The sequence below is a fragment of the Gopherus evgoodei genome, chromosome 10, assembly GCF_007399415.2.
Source record: "Gopherus evgoodei ecotype Sinaloan lineage chromosome 10, rGopEvg1_v1.p, whole genome shotgun sequence".
Classification (NCBI taxonomy): Eukaryota; Metazoa; Chordata; order Testudines; family Testudinidae; genus Gopherus; species Gopherus evgoodei.
In genome coordinates, this window is record NC_044331.1 from 86,330,574 (window position 1) to 86,353,957 (window position 23,384).

The 23,384-nt window shown below is 43.3% G+C and overlaps 1 protein-coding gene and 1 long non-coding RNA gene across 5 annotated transcripts in view; one reads left to right on the forward strand and one right to left on the reverse strand.

Annotated features, from left to right (window-relative positions):
• GNPTG (N-acetylglucosamine-1-phosphate transferase subunit gamma) overlaps positions 1-11,154 on the forward strand; it is a 32,746-nt gene extending 21,592 nt beyond the window's left edge. For all 4 annotated transcript variants that reach the window (XM_030579123.1, XM_030579122.1, XM_030579121.1 and 1 more), the window contains 2 exons: positions 5,774-5,855; positions 9,649-11,154. In XM_030579123.1, the coding sequence (XP_030434983.1) occupies positions 5,774-5,855; positions 9,649-9,773 (207 nt within the window). In that variant the 3' untranslated portion in view covers positions 9,774-11,154. The remainder of the gene's footprint in view (positions 1-5,773; positions 5,856-9,648) is intronic.
• LOC115659215 overlaps positions 1-23,384 on the reverse strand; it is a 29,629-nt gene that overhangs the window by 4,018 nt on the left and 2,227 nt on the right. The window lies entirely within an intron of this gene.

Consider the following 23,384-nt stretch of genomic DNA (forward strand, 5'->3'; position numbering starts at 1 on the left):
CGATACAGAGGCAGCAGTGAAAGACCCAATGAGGATGACTGGATGTGGGAGCTGCGGCATGTACATGATCCTGGAGGGGGTGCCTGAAAAGAGTTTTGTTTGCATGAAGTGCCGCCTGACTGAGCTGATGGAAGAAAAGATCTGAGGACTGGAGATGCAGGTGGAAACTCCGGTAGAGCGTAGAAGGGAGTCCGAGCAGATGATGGAGCAAAGATATAAGAAGGCTGAAGGGATAAGCTCAAACTTGCAGATGGAAGCAGGACCAAAGAATTCTGAGGGGGGACTGCTGGGTAAGGAAAGTGGACGATGGAAGCATGTGACTCAGAGAACCAGGCAGAGGAAAAGACGGGCCAGTGAAGGAGAAATAGAGCTCAGGAACAGGTTTGCAGAGTTGGAAAATGAAGAAGGAGCACAGCAAGTGGTCGCGGAAGATGAGAGAGCAAGGAAGAAGAGAAGAGCAGCTAGTCCGAGGGGAAGAGTTAATGGAGACAACACCAAATATGAGCCCCAGGAGGATAAAGGAAGGGTTGCAGAGGGTTGCAAGGATGAATAGGAATCGAGAGGACTTGCAGCCAGTGGGAGCAGGGGATAGACCGGAGAATCACACTGTCACTAGGAAAAGGCTGGTCTACGTGATTGGGGACTCCTTACTGAGAAGAATAGACAGGCCTGTAACTAGAGCTGATCCGGAGAACAGAAGGGTGTGCTGTCTGCCGGGTGCTAAGATACAGGATGTGGACCTGAGGCTGAAAAGGATCCTAACGGGAGCAGGAAAGAATCCGTTGATTGTCCTTCGTGTGGGAACGAATGATACGGCTAGATTTCTCGCTGTAACGTATCAAGGGAGACTATGCCAGACTGGGGAAGATGCTTAAGGAAATCGAGGCTCAGATAATCTTCAGTGGGATTCTGCCTGTTCCTAGAGAGGGGCAACAAAGGTGAGACAAGATTATGGCAATTAACAGATGGCTAAGGCAGTGGTGCTATAAGGAGGACTTTGGGATGTACAGCCACTGGGAAGCATTCATGAACAGAGGACGGTTCTCTCGGGATGGACTTCATCTGAGATAGAAGGGAAATAGACTTCTAGGATGGAGGCTGGCACAACTGATTAAGAGAGCTTTAAACTAGGAATTTGGGGGAGATGGTTGGGAGATGTCCAGGTAATCTCCATGCCAGGATTCAACACTGAGAGGGAAGAAAACAAAGTAAGAAAAGATACAGCCGTGGGCAGAAGAATGGACATGGGGAGGAAGGGTAGTGTAGATACCAGTCTAATAGGTGATAGTGGTGGTAGAATGTCTGTGTCTAATCGGGTAAAGAATGTCAGTGAAGCCAAACGGCAAAAATTAAAATGTCTGTACACTAATGCGAGGAGCCTAGGTAACAAAATAGAGGAATTAGAGCTACTGGTGCAGGAAGTGAAACCGGATAGTATAGGAATAACAGAAACATGATGGAATAGTAGTCATGACTGGAGTACAGGTATTGAAGGCTATGTGCTGTTTAGGAAAGACAGAAATAAAGGCAAAGGTGGTAGAGTAGCATTGTATATCAATGAGGAGGTTAACTGTAAAGAAATAAGAAGTGATGGAATGGATAAGACAGAGTCTGTCTGGGCAAAAATCACATTGGAAAAGAAAGCTACTGGAGCCTCCCCTGAGATAGTGCTTGGGGTGTGCAACAGACCGCCGGGATCTGATTTGGATATGGATAGAGACCTCTTTAATGTTTTTAATGAAGTAAACACTAATGGGGATTGTGTGATCATGGGAGACTTTAACTTTCCAGATATAGATTGGAAGACAAGTGCTACTAATAATAATAGGGCTCAGATTTTTCTGGATGTGATAGCTGATGGATTTCTTCACCAAGTAGTTGAAGAACCAACAAGAGGGGATGCCATTTTAGATTTGGTTTTGGTGAGTAGTCAGGACCTCATAGAAGTAATGGTTGTAGGGGACAACTTTGGTTCGAGTAATCTTGAGTTAATTCAGTTCAGACTGGATGGAAGGATAAACAAAAATTGATCTGTGACTAGGGTTTTTGATTTCAAAAGGGCTAACTTTAAAGAATTAAGGAAATTAGTTAGGGAAGTGGATTGGACTGAAGAACTTGTCGATCTAAAGGCGGAGGAGGCCTGGAATTACTTCAAGTCAAAAGTTGCAGAAACTATCAGAAGCCTGCATCCCAAGAAAGGGGAAAAAATTCATAGGCAGGAGTTGTAGACCAAGCTGGATGAGCAAGCATCTCAGAGAGGTGATTAAGAAAAAGCAGAAAGCCTACAAGGAATTGAAGATGGGAAGGATTAGCAAGGAAAGCTACCTTATAGAGGTCAGAACATGTAGGGATAAAGTGAGAAAGGGCAAAAGCCATGTAGAGTTGGACCTTGCAAAGGGAATTAAAACCAATAGTAAAAGTTTCTATAGCCATATAAATAAGAAGAAAACAAAGAAAGAAGTGGGACCACTAAACACTGAGGATGGAGTGGAGGTTAAGGATAATCTAGGCCTGGCCCAATATCTAAACAAATACTTTGCCTCAGTCTTTAATGAGGCGCTTAAGGATAATGGTAGGATGACAAATGGGAATGAGGATATGGAGGTAGATATTACCACATCCGAGGTAAAACTCGAACAGCTTAATGGGACAAAATCAGAGGGCCTAGATAATCTTCATCCAAGAATATTAAAGGAACTGGCACAGGAAATTGCAAGTCCATTAGCAAGAATTTTTAATGAATCAGTAAACTCAGCAGTTGTATCGTACAACTGGAGAATTGCTAACATAGTTCCTATTTTTAAGAAAGGGAAAAAAGGTAATCTGGGTAACTATAGGCCTGTTAGTTTGACATCTGTAGTATGTAAGGTCTTGGAAAAAATTTTGAAGGAGAAAGTAGTTAAGGACATTGAGGTCAATGGTAATTGGGACAAAATACAACATGGTTTTACAAAAGGTAGATCGTGCCAAACCAACCTGAACTCCTTCTTTGAGAAGGTAACAAATTTTTTTAGCCAAAGGAAATGCAGTGGATCTAATTTACCTTGATTTCAGTAAGGCATTTGATACGGTTCCACATGGGGAATTATTAGTTAAATTGGAAAAGATGGGGATCAATATGAAAATTGAAAGGTAGATAAGGAACTGGTTAAAGGGGAGACTACAACGGGTTGTACTGAATGGAGAACTGTCAGGCTGGAAGGAGGTTACTATTGGAGTTCCTCAGGAATCAGTTTTGGGACCAGTCTTATTTAATCTTTTTATTACTGACCTTGGCACAAAAAGTGGAAATGTGCTAATAAAGTTTGCAGATGACACAAAGCTGGAGGGTATTGCTAACACAGAGAAGGACCGGGGTATCCTACAGGAAAATCTGGATGACCTTGTAAACTGGACTAATAGTAATAGGATGAAATTTAATAGTGAAAAGTGCAAGGTCATGCATTTAGGGAGTAATAACAAGAATTTTAGTTATAAATTGGGGACACATCAGCTGGAAGTAATGGAGCGGGGAGAAGGACCTCGGAGTGTTGGTTGATCACAGGATGACTATGAGTCGCCAATGTGATATGGCCATTAAAAAAGCTAATGGAGTTTTAGGATGCATCAGGCGAGGTATTTCCAGCAAATATAAGAAGGTGTTAGTACCATTATACAAGGCACTGGTGAGATGTCATCTGGAATACTGTGTGCAGTTCTTGTCTCCCATGTTCAAGAAGGATGAATTCAAACTGGAACAGGTTCAGAGACGGGCTACTAAGATGATCCGAGGAATGGAAAACCTGTCTTATGAAAGGAGACTCAAAGAGTTTGGCGTGTTTAGCCTAACCAAAAGAAGGTTGAGGGGGGATATGATTGCTCTTTATAAATATATCAGAGGGATAAATATTAGGGAGGGAGAGGAATTATTTAAGCTGAGTACCAATGTGGACACAAGAGCAAATGGATATAAACTGGACACTATGAAGTTTAGACTTGAAATTAGACGAAGGTTTCTAACCATTAGAGGAGTGAAGTTCTGGAACAGCCTTCCAAGGGGAGTAGTGGGGGCAAAAGGTCTATCTGACTTTAAGACTAAGCTTGATAAGTTTATGGAGGGGATGATATGATGTGATAGCCTAATTTTGGCAATTTGGCAATTGACCTTTGATTATCAGCAGGTAAGTATGCCCAGTGGTCTGTGATGGGATGTTAGATGGGGTGGGACCTGAGTTACTACCGAGAATTCTTTCCTGGGTGCTGGTGAGTCTTGCCCACATGCTCAGGGTTTAACTGATTGCCATATTTGGGGTTGGGAAGGAATTTTCCTCCAGGGCAGATTGGCAGAGGCCCTGGAAGTTTTTCGCCTTCCTCTGCAGCGTGGGGCATGGGTCACTTGCTGGAGAATTCTCTACAGCTTGAGGTCTTCAAACCAAAATTTGAGGACTTCAATAACTCAGACATAGGTTAGGGGTTTGTTATTGAAGTGGATGGGTGAGATTCTGTGACCTGAATTGTGCAGGTCAGACTAGATGATCATAATGGTCCCATCTGACCTTAAAGTCTATGACTCTATAGTTTTATAGACCTCTTATCATATCTCCCCTTCATCATCTGTTTTCTAAACTGCGTAGTCACAGTCTTTTTAATCTCTCCCCATATGGAAGTTATTGCACACCCCTAATATTTTTTGTTGTCCTTCTTTGTACCTTTTCCAATTTTTAATATATATTTTTTGAGAATGGGGAACCAAAACTGCATGCAGTGTTCAGGGTGTAGGCATACTACGGATTTATATAGTAGCATTGTGATGTTATCTGTCTTATTACCCATCCTTTTTTGAATGCCTCTGCACATTGAGCAGATATTGTCAGAGAACTATCTACAATGGCTCCAATATCTCTTTCTTGAGTGGTAACAGCTAATTTAGAGGCCATCATTTTATTTGTATAGTTGATATTATCTTTTCCAATGTGCATTACTTTGCATGTATCAACATGGAATTTCATTTGCCATTTTGTTGCTCAGTCACCCAGTTTTGTGATATCCCATTGTAACTCTTTCTGTCTGCTTTGGAATTAACTATTTTGAGTAATTTTGTATTGTCTGCAAATTTTGCAACCTCACTGTTTACCTTGTTGTCCAAATCATTTATAAACATGTTGGACAGCACTGGTCCCAGTAGTGATCCCTGGGGGACGCCATTATTTACCTCTCTCTTTTCTGAAAACAGCATTTATTCCTACCCTTTGTTTCCTGTCTTTTAAGCGGTTACTGATTGATGAGAGGACCTTTCTTCTTATCCTGTGACTGCTTATTTTACTTAAGAGCCTTTGGTGAGGGGCCTTGTCAAGTCTTTCTGAAAGTGCAAGTACACTGTATCCACTGAATCACCCTTGTCCACATGTTTGTTGACCCCCTCAAAAAATTCTCATAGATTGGTGAGGCATGATTTCCCTTTACAAAAGCCATGTTGACTCTTCCCCAACAAATCGTGTTTATGTGTGTGTGTGATAATTCTGTTTTATACTGTAGTTTCAACCAGTTTGAATGGTACTGAAATTAGGCTTACTGCCCTGTAATTGCCAGGATTGCTTCTGGAAACTTTTAAAAAAATTGGTAGCTATCCTCCAGTCATCTGGTAAATCAAGATTCCAAACATGTTTTTTTCCCTCCCAGTGGCTGCCCTTATAACTATGGTTGGACGTTTTATACTTGATGCAAACTGAATTTTTAAGTAGACGTGTATTTAGGCAAAACATATTGTCCATTTTAAAAATATTTTTTATTCCAGGAGTACAAGAAACTTTCTGAAGAAATAATAAGGCTTAAAGATTTATTAACTCAACATGGTGTTGTATATGAAAGAAACACAGGTAAGTTCTTTGTGTAGTTCTACTTTCTCATTCCTATCTATTTAGAACATGAATGCTCAGCTTTCTCTTTTTAAATGAAAAATATTGTTAAGATCAGGATAAACAAATAATCTTTCATCGGAGGGGGTCAAGCCCCACCGTAAAGCATACTGCATGTGATTTTGACTGAACAGACCCTTGACTGTGAGAACTTGTTTAAAAATATATGTAGGTTTTTGTTGGTGTCAGACTCTTCCTGTTGGTACGCATACTTCCACCTTTTCATGTTCTCTGTATGTATAAATATCTCCTGTCTGTGTGTTCCATTCTATGCATCTGAAGAAGTGGGCTGTAGCCCACGAAAGCTTATGCTGAAATAAATTTGTTAGTCTTTAAGGTGCCACAAGTACTCCTAGCCTTTACAATGGGACTGTAGCTGCTACCACTTCTATTTTGGTATACTTTGAGCTTCAGTCTCTGATTCTTCCTCCGTGCTAAGTGTTAATGTCCACAGCATTCAAGACTAATATTTTCATCTCATTTATCCCAACTGCACGCCAACGATAAAATCTGCTCCCATGAGTATGTGAAATGTTCTCCTTTGGTGTGTGTAAAGTCTCCTGCTTCATACTTCATTCCACTCTTTGCTGGTCAGTTTCTCTCCCTCACTGGCCTCCGCTGCAGATATTCACCACCTGTCCCATGCTACTTCCTGGTTTGAAGAAGAGAGCAACAGCAGGAGGGTGGGTCCTGGCTGTGAAGAAGCAGTCTGGATTTACTCCAGGCAAGTTCCAGTCTCACCCTGCCTCCTAGGAACCAAGTTGCCTCATTCTTCTCAGTGCTTGTTCCCCAGTTATCATGTCAAATTCCAGTCCTTGTGTAGTTAATTCTCTAAGTTCCACGTGATGCCCCTTGGGCATTTAGCTTCTTAAGGTGCACCTCTTTATAGTTTGTGTTCAGAGATTGGCATCTCAGTGAAATATTAGGCTGTAACCTAATGACTAGAACTGAGCAAGTGATATATTTGCATTTTGTAGTTCTTTTCTGTATGAGAAACTTTCATTTTCATTATGTGAAATGAGTGACTTTTTTCAGGGAAAAAAATCTTGTGTTGGAACGTATGCAGATTATAGATTTTGCTAATTAATATCCAGTTTAAACTATTATTTACATAAATTACACAGGATTTCTGTTCACTGACTGGATAACTTGTGTAACCATATAGAGCAGAATTTGAATTGTATATTCAAGAGCAAAAATCACAGTTTGCATTGGATGACTTATTGTAACTCAACATCAGAGGGGTAGCCGTGTTCGTCTGTATCCACAAAAACGACGAGGAGTCTGGTGGCATCTTAAAGACTAACAGATTTATTTGGGCTCAAGCTTTCATGGGTAAAAAACCCATTTCTTCAGATGCATGGAGTGAAAATTACGGATACAGGCATAAATATATATTGGCACATGAAGAGAAGGGCATTACCTTACAAGTGGAGAAACAATGTTGAAGGCCAGTTCAGTCAGGGTGGATGTGGACCACTCCCAATAGTTGATGAGGAGGTGTCAATAGCAAGAGAGAGAAAATTGCTTTTTCAGTGAGCCAGCCACTCCCAGTCCCTATTCAAGTCCAAATTTCAGAGGGTAGCCGTGTTAGTCTGGATCTGTAAAAGCAGCAAAGAATCCTGTGGCACCTTATAGACTAACAGACGTTTTGGAGCATGAGCTTTCGTGGGTGAATACCCACTTCCTCAGATGCATGTAATGGAAATATCCAGGGGCAGGTATATATATGTGTGCTAGCAAGCAAGCTAGAGATAACGAGGTCAGTTCAATCAGGGAGGATGAGGCCCTGTTCTAGCAGTTGAGGTGTGAAAACCAAGAGAGGAGAAACTGGTTCTGTAATTGGCAAGCCATTCACAGTCTTTGTTCAATCCTGAGCTGATGGTGTCAAATTTGCAGATGAACTGAAGCTCAGCAGTTTCTCTTTGAAGTCTGGTCCTGAAGTTTTTTTGCTGCAGGATGGCCACCTTAAGGTCTGCTATAGTGTGGCCAGGGAGGTTGAAGTGCTCTCCTACAGGTTTTTGTATATTGCCATTCCTAATGTCTGATTTGTGTCCATTTATCCTTTTCCGTAGAGACTGTCCAGTTTGGCCGATGTACATAGCAGAGGGGCATTGCTGGCATATGATGGCGTATATTACATTGGTGGATGTGCAGGTGAATGAACCAGTGATGGTGTGGCTGATCTGGTTAGGTCCTGTGATGGTGTCGCTGGTGTAGATATGTGGGCAGAGTTGGCATCGAGGTTTGTTGCATGGATTGGTTCCTGAGCTAGAGTTATTATGGTGTGGTGTGCAGTTATATCGAAAACCCACCGACCGCTATGCCTACCTTCATGCCTCCAGCTTCCATCCCGGGCACATCACACGATCCATTGTCTACAGCCAAGCACTGAGGTACAACCGCATCTGCTCTAACCCCTCAGACAGAGACCAACACCTACAAAATCTCCACCAAGCATTCTCAAAACTACAATACCCGCATGAGGAAATAAGGAAACAGATCAACAGAGCCAGACGTGTACCCAGAAGCCTCCTACTGCGAGACAAACCCAAGAGAGAAACCAACAGGACTCCACTGGCCATCACATACAGCCCCCAGCTAAAACCCCTCCAACGCATCATCAAGGATCTACAACCCATCCTGGACAATGATCCCACACTTTCACAGGCCTTGGGTGGCAGGCCAATCCTTGCCCACAGACAACCTGCCAACCTGAAACATATTCTCACCAGTAACTGCACACCACACCATAATAACTCTAGCTCAGGAACCAATCCATGCAACAAACCTCGATGCCAACTCTGCCCACATATCTACACCAGCGACACCATCACAGGACCTAACCAGATCAGCCACACCATCACTGGTTCATTCACCTGCACATCCACCAATGTAATATACGCCATCATATGCCAGCAATGCCCCTCTGCTATGTACATCGGCCAAACTGGACAGTCTCTACGGAAAAGGATAAATGGACACAAATCAGACATTAGGAATGGCAATATACAAAAACCTGTAGGAGAGCACTTCAACCTCCCTGGCCACACTATAGCAGACCTTAAGGTGGCCATCCTGCAGCAAAAAAACTTCAGGACCAGACTTCAAAGAGAAACTGCTGAGCTTCAGTTCATCTGCAAATTTGACACCATCAGCTCAGGATTGAACAAAGACTGTGAATGGCTTGCCAATTACAGAACCAGTTTCTCCTCTCTTGGTTTTCACACCTCAACTGCTAGAACAGGGCCTCATCCTCCCTGATTGAACTGACCTCGTTATCTCTAGCTTGCTTGCTAGCACACATATATATACCTGCCCCTGGATATTTCCATTACATGCATCTGAGGAAGTGGGTATTCACCCACGAAAGCTCATGCTCCAAAACGTCTGTTAGTCTATAAGGTGCCACAGGATTCTTTGCTGCTTTTACAAGTCCAAATTGATGGTGTTAAAGGAGTGGCTGGCTCACTACAAAGGCAATTTTCCCTCTCTTGGAATTGATATTGGTGCCAATATATATTTGTCTGTATCTGTAATTTTCACTCCATGCATCTGAAGAAATGTGTTTTTTACCCACGAAAGGTTATGCCTAAATAAATCTGTTAATCTTTAAGGTGCCACCAGACTCCTCATTGTTTTTGTAAGTCAACAGTATCCTGTGACTTATTGTGACTAAGTAAAATCATGTGAATTGCAGCTTTTATTATGAAAAGTTAAGAAATAACTAACATTTTACAATTAAATATTTCAGCTGAAAATACAAGTGCTGAACACATCATTCATAAAGTGGTTACTGCAAAGCCAAGTGTTCTGAATGGTTCAAAGGCTAATGAACACCTACGGGAAGACACAGGCATTTGGAATGACACCTTTTAAAGAAATTTGTCTGGCTGATAAATATCAAGTTCATATAGATTAAACTATTGAGCAAATTGGATGTATATCATAGTACTAAGATAATTTAACAACGCTTTGTGAATATTTCTAATGCTCTATATTCTTGCCCTAAGGCAACAGGAAGAGAATGTTTGAGTTAAATTCTGCCATTGAAGACAGCTGTTGTCGTTCAGGTTACAAGGATGTTTAAGTTGTAAAAATTCTCTTTGCTGAAACTGTTACCAACCATTGGGTCTGCAGACTCTACTTCTCCAATCTCAGTTCTGTGCTCTTTGCTTTGATCAATTATTGCACTAATTAGAGTGAAAGGTGATTGGTTGTATACCCAGCATCTGTATTTCTGCCTGATGTGGGGGGAACAGTTTTGTCCTCAAGTTTGGATGGATTACTAAACTTCTTAACCACTGATAGCAGGGGCAGTTTATTTGCCTTTGGGAAGGAGTAGTTCACACTGTACTTGCTAATCCTGTAGCAGCACTGATGAGGCTAGAAGGATGGAGTGATGTGGAACCTTTAGCCAGAGATGAACGTGTGAGCAAAAAGCAAAATCTACCTTCTAGTCTTTCAGGTAGATTATATACAATATACTCCTATTTATCCAAAACTCGATTATCCAAACCTCTGCATTATCCAGATCCCTTCCTTGTCCCCTAGCATGAGATACGTGCTCTCTGCAGCATGTATCTTATGCTGGAGGATAAGGAAGGGATTCAGATAATGTGGAGGTTTGGGTAATAGAGCAGACACTACTAGCCAGGACTGCAAGAAGGATGAGCCCCCGGCTGCAGAGAAGACCATCCTGCTGCTGAATGAGCCCTCTGCAGCACCGCTGTCATGGGAGTGAATGGGGCTAAGACAGCAGAGCTGCAGAGGGCTCCCTATGCTGCCACAGTGCTGGTGACACCCGATCCCTGCAGGCACAAGGTGCAGTGGGAAGGCTATGGTCCTGGTAGGGCAGACTCTGTTCTGCCCTGCCAGGACCACAGTCTTCCTTGCGCCTGCAGGGAATTGGGTGTCACTTGCCATGTGGCTGCACAGGGAGTCTGCAACATTACTGTCACAGGAGTAAGTGAGTGGGGCACAGCAGAGACCCCTGGCCAGGACTGTGAAGAGGATGACAAGCCTCTGACTGTGGAGGCCACTCTGCTGCTGAATGGCCTCTTGATTATCTGAACCAAATCTGTGTCCCTCATGCTATTCAGATAATTGGGAGTACGCTGTATTGAAAAAGATAGAAGGAAATGACTGCATAAAGACTAGAGAAATTACTCCACATTAAAGCTGTAAGGTGTAAATAGTTATTCCTTTAACACCTGTTTCCACACTAGCAACTAATATTCACCTCTTACCCATCTCTGCTGCAAATTCTTGTTTAAGACAACCATCACACAGTTTACTAAAAGTTAAGACTAACAGAACGACCATTTGTAAGTAGGGTACTTTCCTCCTAACCTTCTGGTTTGCCTCAGGTGGCCGTGATGCTCTCTCACAAGTTCTTTCCTACCTCAGCTTTGGTGTTGGCTCAGGACTTTTTACCCATAGTGCTGCCCCCCTTCCCTGACTTTTCTTTCCAGCCATCCACAGCTTGCTCCTGATCCTTCTAGTCACATGTTGGGATACTATCACAAACACTATCATTTTTGTGTGCATTTTGCATTTACTACTCCAAACGTACATTGTAATAGATTTCAAATCAAGGAAATCTAAGTGATCCATTCAGCATACCCAGTGCATAATGTCAGATGTGAATGCAAAATAATTACACTACTTTTCAGACAAGATCTTGCAAACTGAGATAGAGTCTGCACTGCATGAACAGTAAAATCACCTTCCCAATTTAAAGAGTAAGCCTTTTCTCTTTTGGCTTAGGCAAAAATGTTCCTTCCCTCTGTGGTGTGTATCATCTGCAACTGCAGTTCTCCCACACTAGGATTGGTTGCATTTGAGAGGTGCTTACACCTTGGGATTCTTATGGATGAAAAATGAAAATCGAATGTTTTTTTTTACAGAAGACCAATAATGTTTAAGGAGTGTATCTCTATTCTGTATATTATAAAGAATAAATGTATGGATTCTTCTAACAAAGTTGTGGAATGTTGTACTAGCAAGTTGTCCAGCAGCAAGGACATAATTTGTACTTAAATAATTATTACAATACCTTCCCTTGCTGTGTTAGCTAACCCTGACCACCTAATTCAGGTGTTCTCAAATTGGGAGTCATGACCCCTATGGGAGTCATGAGGTTATTACAGGGGGAGTCACGAGTTGTCAGCCTCCATCCCAAACCCCACTTCACCTCCAGCATTTATAATAGTGTTTATTTTTAATTTATAAGGGGGGTCGCACTCAGAGGCTTTGCTGTGTGAAAGGGAGTCACTAGTACAGAAGTTTGAGAACCACTATGCTAATCTACAGTAGATTCTACTGAGTCTCAAATCTTCATTTTAGCACCAACAATTTTCCTCAACTGAGATAGTTATGGTAGCATCATGAGTACAACCTATTACCATGGTGTGAAGTTTTCTCCCCTCCCTTAGAAGCCAAATTTAACCAAATTCAGCTGATCTATGCGGAAGGTGTGTGGTAGTAAAGGCAAGTTGCCCTTCTGAAACCAGTAACTCCATGAAGACATCTAAGTGTAGGATGAAGACTATCATAAATCTTAGCTACACTGTCCCTAAGAATCTTTCTGATATCAGTTAGGCAGAAGCTTACCTGTATATCCCCATCAGTGATCCCTTAGAGCTGAACAAAGGAGCTGCACTTCTAATTCAGAACTTTACCTTTTTAGAACGTAACAGCAGCCATACTGGGTCAGACCAACAGTCCATCTAGTCCAGTAGCCTGTCTTTTGACAGTGGCCAATGCCAGGTGCTTCAGAGGGAAAGAACAGAATAGGCAATCATTGAGTGATCTATCCCATCGTTCACTCCCAGCTTCTGGCAGTGAGAGGCTAGGGACACCCGGAGCATAGGGTTGCATCCCTGCTAATGCTAATAGGCCCATCAATGGCTATCTTCCATGAACTTACTTCTTTTTTGAACCCAGTTGTAGTTTTGGCCTTCACAACATCCCCTGGCACTGAGTTCCACAGGTTGTCTGTTGTGTGAAAAAGTACTTCCTTTTGTTTGTTTTAAACCTGCTGCGTATTAATGTCATTAGGTGACCCTGGTTTTGGTGTTATGTGAAGGAGTAAATAATACTTCCTTATTTACTTCCTGCACAGCAGTCATCATTTTATAGACTTCTATCATATCCTTCCTTAGTCATCTCTTTACAAAATGGGAAATGAATGCCTAGGAAGGAGTACTGCAGAAAGGGATCCGGGGGGGGGGTCATTGTGGATCACAAGCTAAATATGAATCCACAGTGTAAGACTTGCAAAAAAAAAAAAAAAAGTGCAAACATAATTCCAGGATGTATTAGCAGGAGTATTGTAAGACACAAGAAGTAGTAATTTTGCTTTACTTCACACTGATTAGACGTCAGCTGGAATATTGTGTCCAGTTCTGGGTGCCACATTCAGGAAAGATGTGGATAAATTGGAGAAAGTCAAGAGAAGAGGGAAAAAAATGATTAAAGGTCTAGAAAACATAGCCGATGTGGGAAGATTGAAAAACATTAGGTTTGTTTTAGTCTGGAGAAGGCTGAGAGGGGACATAATAGTTTTCAAGTACATAAAAGGTTGTTAGAAGGAAGAGGGTGAAAAATTGTTTTCCTTAACCTCTGAGGATAGGACAAGAAGCAATGGGCTTAAACTGTAACTAGGGAGGTTTAAATTGGAAATTAGGACAAACTTCTTGTCAAGGTGGTTAAGCACTGGAATAAATTGCCCAGGGAGGTTGTGGGATCTCCATCATTCAAGATCTTTAAGAGCAGGTTAGACTAACACCAGTCAGAGACTATCTACATAATACTTAGTCCTTCCATGAACGCAAGGGACAGGACTGGATAACCTCGAGGTCCCTTCCAGTCATAAGATTCTATGCTATGGCAGCTATTCCATACCCCTAGTAATCTTTGTTGCTCTTCTCTGTACCTCTTCTAATTCTAATACATATACATATATTTGAGATGTGGCAACCAGAACAGTATTCAAGATGTGGGTATACCATAGATTTATGTAGGGGCATTGTGATATTCTCTGTCTTACTATCTATCCCTTTCCGAAGGGTTCCTAACAGTGTTAGCTTTTTTGACTGCTGCTATATGTTGAATGAATGTTTTCAGAGAACTATCCACCATGACTCCAAGATTTTTCTTGAGCAGTAACAGCTAATTTAGACCCCATCATTTTGTATGTATAGTAGGAAATGTTTTCCAGTCTGCATTACTTTGCATTCATCAACATTTAATTTTGTTTGAATTTACCATTTTGTTGCCCAGTCACCCAGTTTTGTGAGATCTCTGTAACTCTTTGCAGTCTGCTTTGGACTTAACTATCTTGAGTAATTTTGTACTGTCTGCAAATTTTGCCATCTCATTGTTTACCTCATTTTCCAGATCATTTATGACTATGTTGAACAGCCCTGGTCCCAGTACAGGCCCCTGGGGGACACCACCATTTACCTCTCTCCATTCTGAAAATAGACCATTTATTCCTACCCTTTGTTTCCTGTCTTTTAAACAGTTACTGATCCATGATAAGACTTTCTCTCTTATGCCATGACTGCTTGCTTTGTTTAAGAGCCTTTGGTGAGGGACCTTTTAAAAGGCTTTCTGAGTCACGGTCCCCACTGGATCACCCTTGTCCATATTCGTGGACCCCCTCAAAGAATTCTACTAGAATTTTTATCAGTGACCTAATGCTAATACTACTCATGGGAGGAGGTGGATAATTGAAACCTGACAATTATGCATAGTCTATTATGCATTCCTATTACTCTTGAAATCCTCCACCATTGCTGTTGCATGCCTCTCTCATCTCCTTGTTATGTCTTGAATTAGTTTGTAAACACTTTGGGGGCCTTGCCTGTCTTTCACTGCAGCTTTGTACAAGGCCCAGCACAATAAGGACCCAAGCCCTATGGATTTTGCTGTATTGGTATTAATAGGAGCAAGTCATGAGCTCACAGTGCATGTGCATTGCTGGATAATATGCTTATGAGGCATCTACTTTCCAGGAAGCAAGATAATGAATTTACCAGGCACTAATCATGGACCTAGTTCAAATTACACACCTGGAACTAGTGTCAGCCACATCTCACATGACAGTTTTCTGCTCAAGATCATTTAATCAAAGTACACATTTGCATGAACTAGATTTCCACCATTTTTATATACAAGCCAAAAAACATGCCACAACCTCTTCTCTATCTAAATGGACATTTTAATATAATTTTAAAGATATATGGAATAGAATTTAATAAAAAAACATATACTCGGCTAACCATGGCAGTATTTGAGTGCTTTGGAGTAGTGCATTAAGCAATGTGACTACATATCTGTGATGTGCTGTTTGTTCTCACATCCTCTCCTCTGATGGAAAAGCATGTTTTATTATAAAAGCAGGGAACTCCCAAAAACATACACCTAGCCATGGTTATCTCAGGCCACGTCCACACTACAGAGTAAAATCGAAATTAATAAAATCGATTTTATAAAACAGATTTTATAAAATCGATTTTACACGTCCACACTAGGGCACATTACTTTGGTGGTGTGCGTCCATGGTCCCAGGCTACCATCGATTTCCAGAGCGGTGCACTCTGGGTAGCTCAGTAAAAGAATGGGACCAATAACTTCGATTTCCGTCCACACTAACCCTAAATCGATTTAGTAATATCAATTTTAGGGTTACTCCTTTTGTTTAGCTGGAGTATAGAAATCAATTTTAAGACCCCTTAAAATCGATTTTAAGTGCCTTGTAGTGTGGACGGGTACAGCATTAAATCGATTTAACGCTGTTTAAATCGATTTAACGCTGTAGTGTGGACCTGGCCTCACTCAGAGTCTCCGTAAACCTAGATAAAAAGAGAAGCTTTTCAGCATGCCTTGAAGATAAATAAGCTTGCTCTGTTTGAAACCCAGTGGAAGGAGGCAAGGGACACATATTTTATCGAATCCAGACTTTTGTGTCAGGTTTATACAAACAGCATTGTGAAGCCATCAGACTGCCAGCCTCACTTTGGTTTGTGCTGAACATGCAGCTGGAATCAACTGTGGCAATACTGGACGAGCAGTTCTGTTCAATGAGCTCTTCATCAAGGAACATGCAAAGAAACCCCCATACTGGGTAGAGTGCTCAAGAAAAGCATAAGGAGCCTTCAAGAAGGATTAAGCAGAGATCTTGGTGCCTTTGGAAACATCATATCTCCTTTGTCTATGTATGCCAATTCTGCCCAGATGTAGAGACCAGAGAAAGAAGGTTGTGTCAGTGACGCACATTTACCAGACACCCTTATGCAATGAGCAGATTCATCACTACTACAATATAAACAAACACATTAATGGGGTAAAAGCCTATGAGAAAAAAAATACTTAGCTCCTTCCATACTCAATTCAATAAGACATTATGGATATAACAAGGTTTACATATGTTGCCAAAGTGTGAAAAGGAGATCACCAACAGGCTAACAGCTATCAGTTGGGATGGCTACACTTGCAGCTGTAGAGTGCTTTATGTTAAACCAGCCCTCAGAGAGCGCCTGAGGGAAAGCGTGCTAGTCTGTCCACACTGAGAGCTGAAAGTGCACTGGTGGGGCCACATTTGTAGCACTTGCCGCTGCACTGGGAGCGGTGCATTATGGGCTGCTATTCCAGCATTCAAGAGGCTTCAAATGGGAGTGGGGTGGAGTGTGGGGGGAGAGAGTGGGTTTTTGGGGTGCTAAGAATATGTCAGCATGCTATCTTGTAAATTCAAGACATCCTCTCCTCTTCCCCCACCTCTCGCTCACTCAAAGCAAACAGTAGCTGTTTGTTTTTTTCTCGGACGAGCTAAACAGCCGCTCTCGGAGCTTTAAAAGGGCATGTCCACATCCCGAGTTCACAACAAAGACAAGAGAGACCACTTCAGTTAAGAGGATTATGGGGCATTTCTGGACAGGGCCGGCTCCAGCTGTTTTGCTGCCCCAAGCTGCAAAGGAAAAAAAAAAAAGAATAAAAAGAAAAACCCATATGGTTGAGCTGCCGCCGAAGTGCCACCAAAGAGGAAGAGCGGGACTGAAGGACCCGCCACTGAAGCCCCAGAAGTGCCGTCCCCAATGACAGCATGCTGCCCCCTTCTGTTGGCCACCCCAGGCACCTGCTTCCTTCGCTGCTGCATGGAGTTGGCCCTGTTTCTGGAGGTCAGTCAGTGTGTAATAACGTTACTCCTAATTTACACTGGAGCTGTAGCGTCTCACCCAATATGCAACAGCTGTTAATCCTCCCGTGAGGTGCAGTACCAAGACCGCTCTAGCCAGGGAATAAGCGCGCTCTCCCTGCATTGCTAGTGTGGACCGGGAGTAAGGTAGAGTGCTCTGGGAGGCTTTATTGCACTATAATGTGCAAGTATAGACAAGCCCGTAGTATTATCCTCTTCTCTGTGTCTTGGTTGCGAGATAGATGGCAAAAGGGTTTGCTACGCACCATACTGTCCCTTTTATATGATCATTTCATGTGCTTTTAAAACACAAGTCCAGGGATGTCTGAGTGGTATTGCTGAGTTTCTAAAAGCAAAGGTAAGGACCTGGTGTGGCCTGATGCAGGTGAGTGCTTGCATTTTAGCTCAATGGCTGGAGATGGGCTAGTTCACACGCCACCTGGGTGTTGGTTACTTTGCTTTCCCAAGTTACAGCATGTTTTAGTGTCATATATGCATACAGAAATGACTTTCAGCAGAGAATAACCTTTCTCCGATACCTTACATGGCATGCTTTATATGTAAGATCACAATTATATGAAAATGAAGACTATGGGGTACACTCCACTAAGGTATAGAATGTCACACATTCATTTTCTGATATAGCTGTAAAACTACTCTTAAAAGTTGTCTAAATAAATCACTCTTTAAAAAAGTATAGTGTGTAGAAATTCAACATCTAACTCTGAGTTGTGAAGAATATGTATTAAGGCTATAACAACCAACAAGAATGCACTTTTATCTAGAAAACCATGATTAAATCAAGTCTTCCTGACTAGTGATTTAATTTATAACTTAAATTAAATCCACCATGGTTTAGGGCCAGTGTCACAGCCTTATGTACGTGTTTATTATTCAAGAAATCTTAAGTGACACTTTTGTTCTATGAAAAGATGCTTAGTCCCCACATTCAAAATAGTCATTAGATCAGGGGTCGGCAACCTTTCAGCAGTGGTGTGCCGAGTCTTCATGTATACACTTTAATTTAAGGCTTTGCATACCGGGTAATACATTTTAAGGGTTTTTAGAAGGTCTCTCTATAAGTCTATAATATATAATCAAACTATTGTTATATATAAAGTAAACAAGGTTTTTAAAATGTTTCAGAAGCTTTATTTTAAATTTAAATTAAAATGTAGATCTTATTAGTGTAGTGTGATCCTTGCCCTTGCTTTTCCTTGCTGAGTTTTCCAATGTCTGGTGGCACATATTTGGATACTTTAAGCTGCACACGGGCTTCTGAGTTGTTAACCATCTAGAACCCCAGATCGGAAGCTGAGGTGAGTGGAGCTGGCGGCTGGTAGGGCTGAGCAGGGCTGGAGGCCTGGACCCTGTCTGGCAGGGGCCCTGCGCTGGAACTCCAACCAGAAGCAAGGTGAGTGGGGCTGCGGCGGGGACCCCAGCTGGCAAGGGGCCAGCAGCCAGAACCCCCGAGTGGCGGCGGGATAAGCGGGTCAGCCTTCCCAGCTCTGGGGTTTTGGCGGTGGGCTGAGTGTCTCCGCCCACCCCTGCTCTGGGGTTTCAGCCGCCGGCTCCTGCCAGCCGGGTCTCAGCCCGCTGCAGCCTCTGGGAAGAAACCCCAGGCCAGCAGCGGGCACTGAGTGGGACTGGTGGTGGGACCCCAGCTAGCAGGAGCTGGGGGTGGAAACCCCAGAGTGGTGACGGACTGAGCGGCTCAGCCTGTCGCAGCTCTGGGGTTTCGGCTGCCGGCTCCTGCCAGCTGGGGTCACAGCCCGCTGCCAGCCTAGAGTTCCTTCCTCTAGGCCAGCAGCAGGTATTGAGTGGGACCGGCGGCGGAACCCCAGCTGGCAAGGGCTGGGAACCCCAGCAGTGGGAACCCCAGAGCGGCGGCGGACCAAGCAGCTCAGCCCGCCTTGCGTGCCATCAAAAATTGGCTCACATGCCACCTTTGGCATGAGTGCCATAGGTTGCCGACCTGTGCATTAGACAAACACTTGATACCAAACACATTTTTGGAGTAGAGAGAACCAAGCAGACATTTCTCACATTCCTCTATTTTCAGTACTGTTTAAAAAACATTTTGCAAGTGGAATTTTATGGCTATTGCATGAAAAACTCTTTATGAAAGTCTGAACATTTAAAAAGAAATCTTTATTAGTCGCTTTCCAGTGAACGGTACGTCATGCTGTCTATTAATAAAAAAAAAACTGAATGCACACTAAACACTGAAAGTAGTTAAAAACATTTTAAATAGTATGTGAAATACTTAATTCCTTTGGAAAGCAAGCTCATAGGCAGAAAATCTACCATTGTGCTTTATACAGACTTCCACTTCTGTCCCTCTTAGGGTACGTTTACACTACGGGGTTATTCCGATTTTACATAAACCGGTTTTGTAAAACAGATTGTATAAAGTCGAGTGCACGCAGCCACACTAAGCACATTAATTCGATGGTGTGCGTCCATGGTCCGAGGCTAGCGTCGATTTCTGGAGTGTTGCACTGTGGGTAGCTATCCCGTAGCTATCCCATAGTTCCCGCAGTCTCCCCCGCGCCTTGGAATTCTGGGTTGACAGCCCAGTGCCTGATGGGGCAAAAACAGTGTCGCGGGTGGTTCTGGGTACAGCCTCACCCCTCCCTCCGTGAAAGCAGCAGACAACCATTTTGCGCCTTTTTTCCTGGGTGAACTCTGCAAACGCCATAGCACAGCAAGCATGGACCCTGTTCAGATCAATACTGCAATCGTGGACGTTGTAAACACCTCGCGCATTCTCATGCAGTCTATGCTGAACCGGGACCTGCAAAGCCAGGCGAGGAGGAGGTGGCGGCTACGGCAGCGCGGCAACGAGAGTGATGAGGACACGGACACAGAATTCTCTCAAAACGCGGACCCCTGCGCTTTGGAGATCCTGCTGGTAATGGGGCAGGTTCTAGCCATTGAACGCCGATTTTGGGCCCGGGAAACAAGCACAGACTGGTGGGACCGCATAGTTTTGCAGGTGTGGGACGATTCCCAGTGGCTGCGAAACTTTCGTATGCGTAAGGGCACTTTCATGGAACTTTGTGACTTGCTTTCCCCTGCCCTGAAACGCCATAATACGAAGATGAGAGCAGCCCTCACAGTGGAGAAGCGATCTTCCTGCCTACACCTCTGATCTTCCTGCCACCACCTCTCATCTCAAGCGTCCCTCCCGTCCTCACGTTCACTGGCATCTTTCCTGTAATTTGATACCACATCCTTCCACTCATTCAGATGAGCTCTTTCATTGTGGGTTACTTTCATGATTTCCAAGAACATTTTGTCTTGCATCTTCTTTTTCCTCCGCCTTATCTGAGATAGCTTTCGGGATGGAGTAGGGAGGCTTGAAAAATGTGCAGCTGCATGAGGGAGGGAAAAAAGGGAGAAAAGTATTTAAAAAGATACGTTTTACAGAACAATGGTTATACTCTTTCATAGTGAACAACACTATTCACCTTACATAGCACATGTGATTTCACTACAAGGTTGCATTTTGCATCTTAATATTGAGTGCCTGCCGCTCTGGTGTTACAGGTCTCACAGACACAGGTCTGGGCATCAGAATTCAGCTTGCATGCGGCCATGGTAAGCCATTGTCTTTCGGCTTCTCCAGCCTTCAGATACACAGTGCCCTCTGATGCTTCTTTCCTGTTAACATGCAGCAGCAGAAGCCAATCCCCTCCCCCATCCAATTCTCTAGGATGATTGCTTTACCCCTCCCCCCACCGCATGGCTGGTATCATGGAAGATCACTGCTAATCACCCCCCTTTCCCCGCCCACCGCGTGGCCGGTAGCTGGGAAGATTCCTGCTAGCCAAACGCAAAAAAGCTCAGTGCTATCCTTCCTGCCCTCCCCCAGCTTGGCTACGTGCAAGGAAGGATTTCTTTTAAGCAACAGCCCAGGAGGAAAATGGCCAGCTCTGTCCTCTTAATTAAATTCCTGAATTTCAGCCAGGTTACCATGAACGATATCACTCTGCTGAGGATAAGAGAGCGAGATAAAGAACGGATTTTTCTTGAATGCCAGCAATCACCGGGACCATTCGCAGCTAGGCTTTGTCATGCAATGATACCCGATTACTTGCCTGCTACATGCATGGCGTGATAAAGTGTCCTACCATGGTGGACGGAACAAGGCTGCCTTGCCCAGAAACCTTCTGCAAAGGCTTTTGGAGTACCTCCAGGAGCGCTTCATGGAGATGTCCCTGGAGGATTTCCGCTCCATCCCCAGACACGTTAACAAACTTTTGCAGTAACTTTACTGGCTGTGAATGCATCCCAAGCCCTCATGGCAAATCAATCATTAAAAAACGCTTGCTTTTAAACCATGTTTTATATTTACAAAGGTACATTCACCAGAGGTCACTTCCATGGCTTCACTGTCTGGGCTAGTGGCTTGGGAGGGTAATTCCGTCGGGGTCACAAAAAGCTCCTGGCTGTTGAGGCTAACAGAGTGCTGTGTGCTCTCTGCAAGGTCGTCCTCTTCTTCCTCCTCCTCCTGCTCTTCCCCCTCCACAGAATCCTCAGCCATGGTTGAGATTACAACCCCCACCTCAGAATCCACGGACAGGGGTACGGTAGTGGTGGCGCAGCCCCCTAAAATTGCATGCAGCTCAGCGTAGAAGCGGCATGTTTTCGGCCCTGCCCCAGACCTTCCGTTTGCTGCTTTGGTTTTCTGGTAGGCTTGTCTGAGCTCCTTAACTTTCACTCTGCACTGCACTGAGTCCCTGGTGTGGCCTTTTTCCATCATAGCCCTGGAAATTTTTTCAAATATTTTTTCATTTCGTTTTTTGGAACGGAGTTCTGTTAGCACGGAGTCCTCTCCCCATACAGCGATCAGATCCAGTACCTCCTGTGCGGTCCATGCTGGAGCTCTTTTTCTATTCTCAGGAGACTGCATTGTTACCTGTGCTCTGCGTGGTCACCTGTGCTGATCAGAGCTCCACGCTGGCCAAACAGGAAATGAAATTCAAAAGTTCGCGGGGCTTTTCCTGTCTACATGGCCAGTGCATTCGAGTTCAGATTGCTGTCTAGAGCGGTCACAGTGGTGCACTGTGGGATACCACCCGGAGGCCAATACTGTCGATTTGCAGCCACACTAACCCTAATCCGAAATGGTAATACCGATTTTAGCGCTACTCCTCTCGTCGGGGAGGAGTACAGAAACCGATTTAAAGAGCCATTTATAGCGATATAAAGGGCCTCGTAGTGTGGACGGGTACAGCGTTAAATCAGTTTAACGCTGCTAAAATCAGTAGTGTAGACCAGGCCTTATACACATAAGGAGCAAAGAGGTATCACCACAGAACTATGGTACTCATATGTCACCTCATTGCTCTCTCATTTAATTTTTGAGATATCTTCTTTAGCCTTTGTTTTCACTGTTAAACTGTTTTTATTAGTTTTAGTAGAAGTGAGAAAAAGGCCTATGTCTGCATGATGGGGACAAATGATATATTATACACACATGGATTATTCTACTGTGGTTGGTAATGTCAGATCCTTCTTATTCTCAGTATGCTGAGCTGAGTTGAAGCGTCTGTCTTCCCATCATCCAGGTTGCTGGGACAATCACTTCTCACTGTTTAGTCTTTGTACCTCAGGTGTTTCTGGTTGTTCTTGTAGGCTGTCACTGTCCACCTTTTCTTTCTTCCTCCCATTTTCTGGAAGGCTCTTTTGCTGTGACCTGGGTCAAACGGCAACCACTGTGTAGAAGTATCTGATCTTGATCAAGTAGTCCCCACTGTATAGCACTATCGTTCAGAGGCACAGTTCCTGGGGTAATCTTTATGTGTTTGTGCATTCCTTCAATAAGCCACTAACATTGTCTGGCCTCATCAGACAGAGCACATTTGAAATGCAGAGAAATGGCCAATATTTCTAGCCTCAGATACAAACATTACATCCATACAGATTGGATAAATAGAGTCAATTAGTCTTAAGTTTTGCAGTGATACCCCACATCAGCCATCTTGCATAAAGTATATATTAGCTATGTCATATCCATATCATAAGCATATTTTCATAAAGAATGTAGAGTATATGTACATGTATGTTTGCTGATCTGCAAATAGTAAAGGAGCATGCACCTTTGGGTTGAAACACTCATGACAATAGTGCAGAGCCATGCAAGCTCCATGATTCTGTGTGAGATGGCAGACAGTGAGGAGGGCTAGGCAGGTTTGTGAGTTTAGAAAAAAAAGGTGAAAACATGTATACATTTATGTATGGGATATATAACATTAGTGAATGGTTAACAATGCATTATA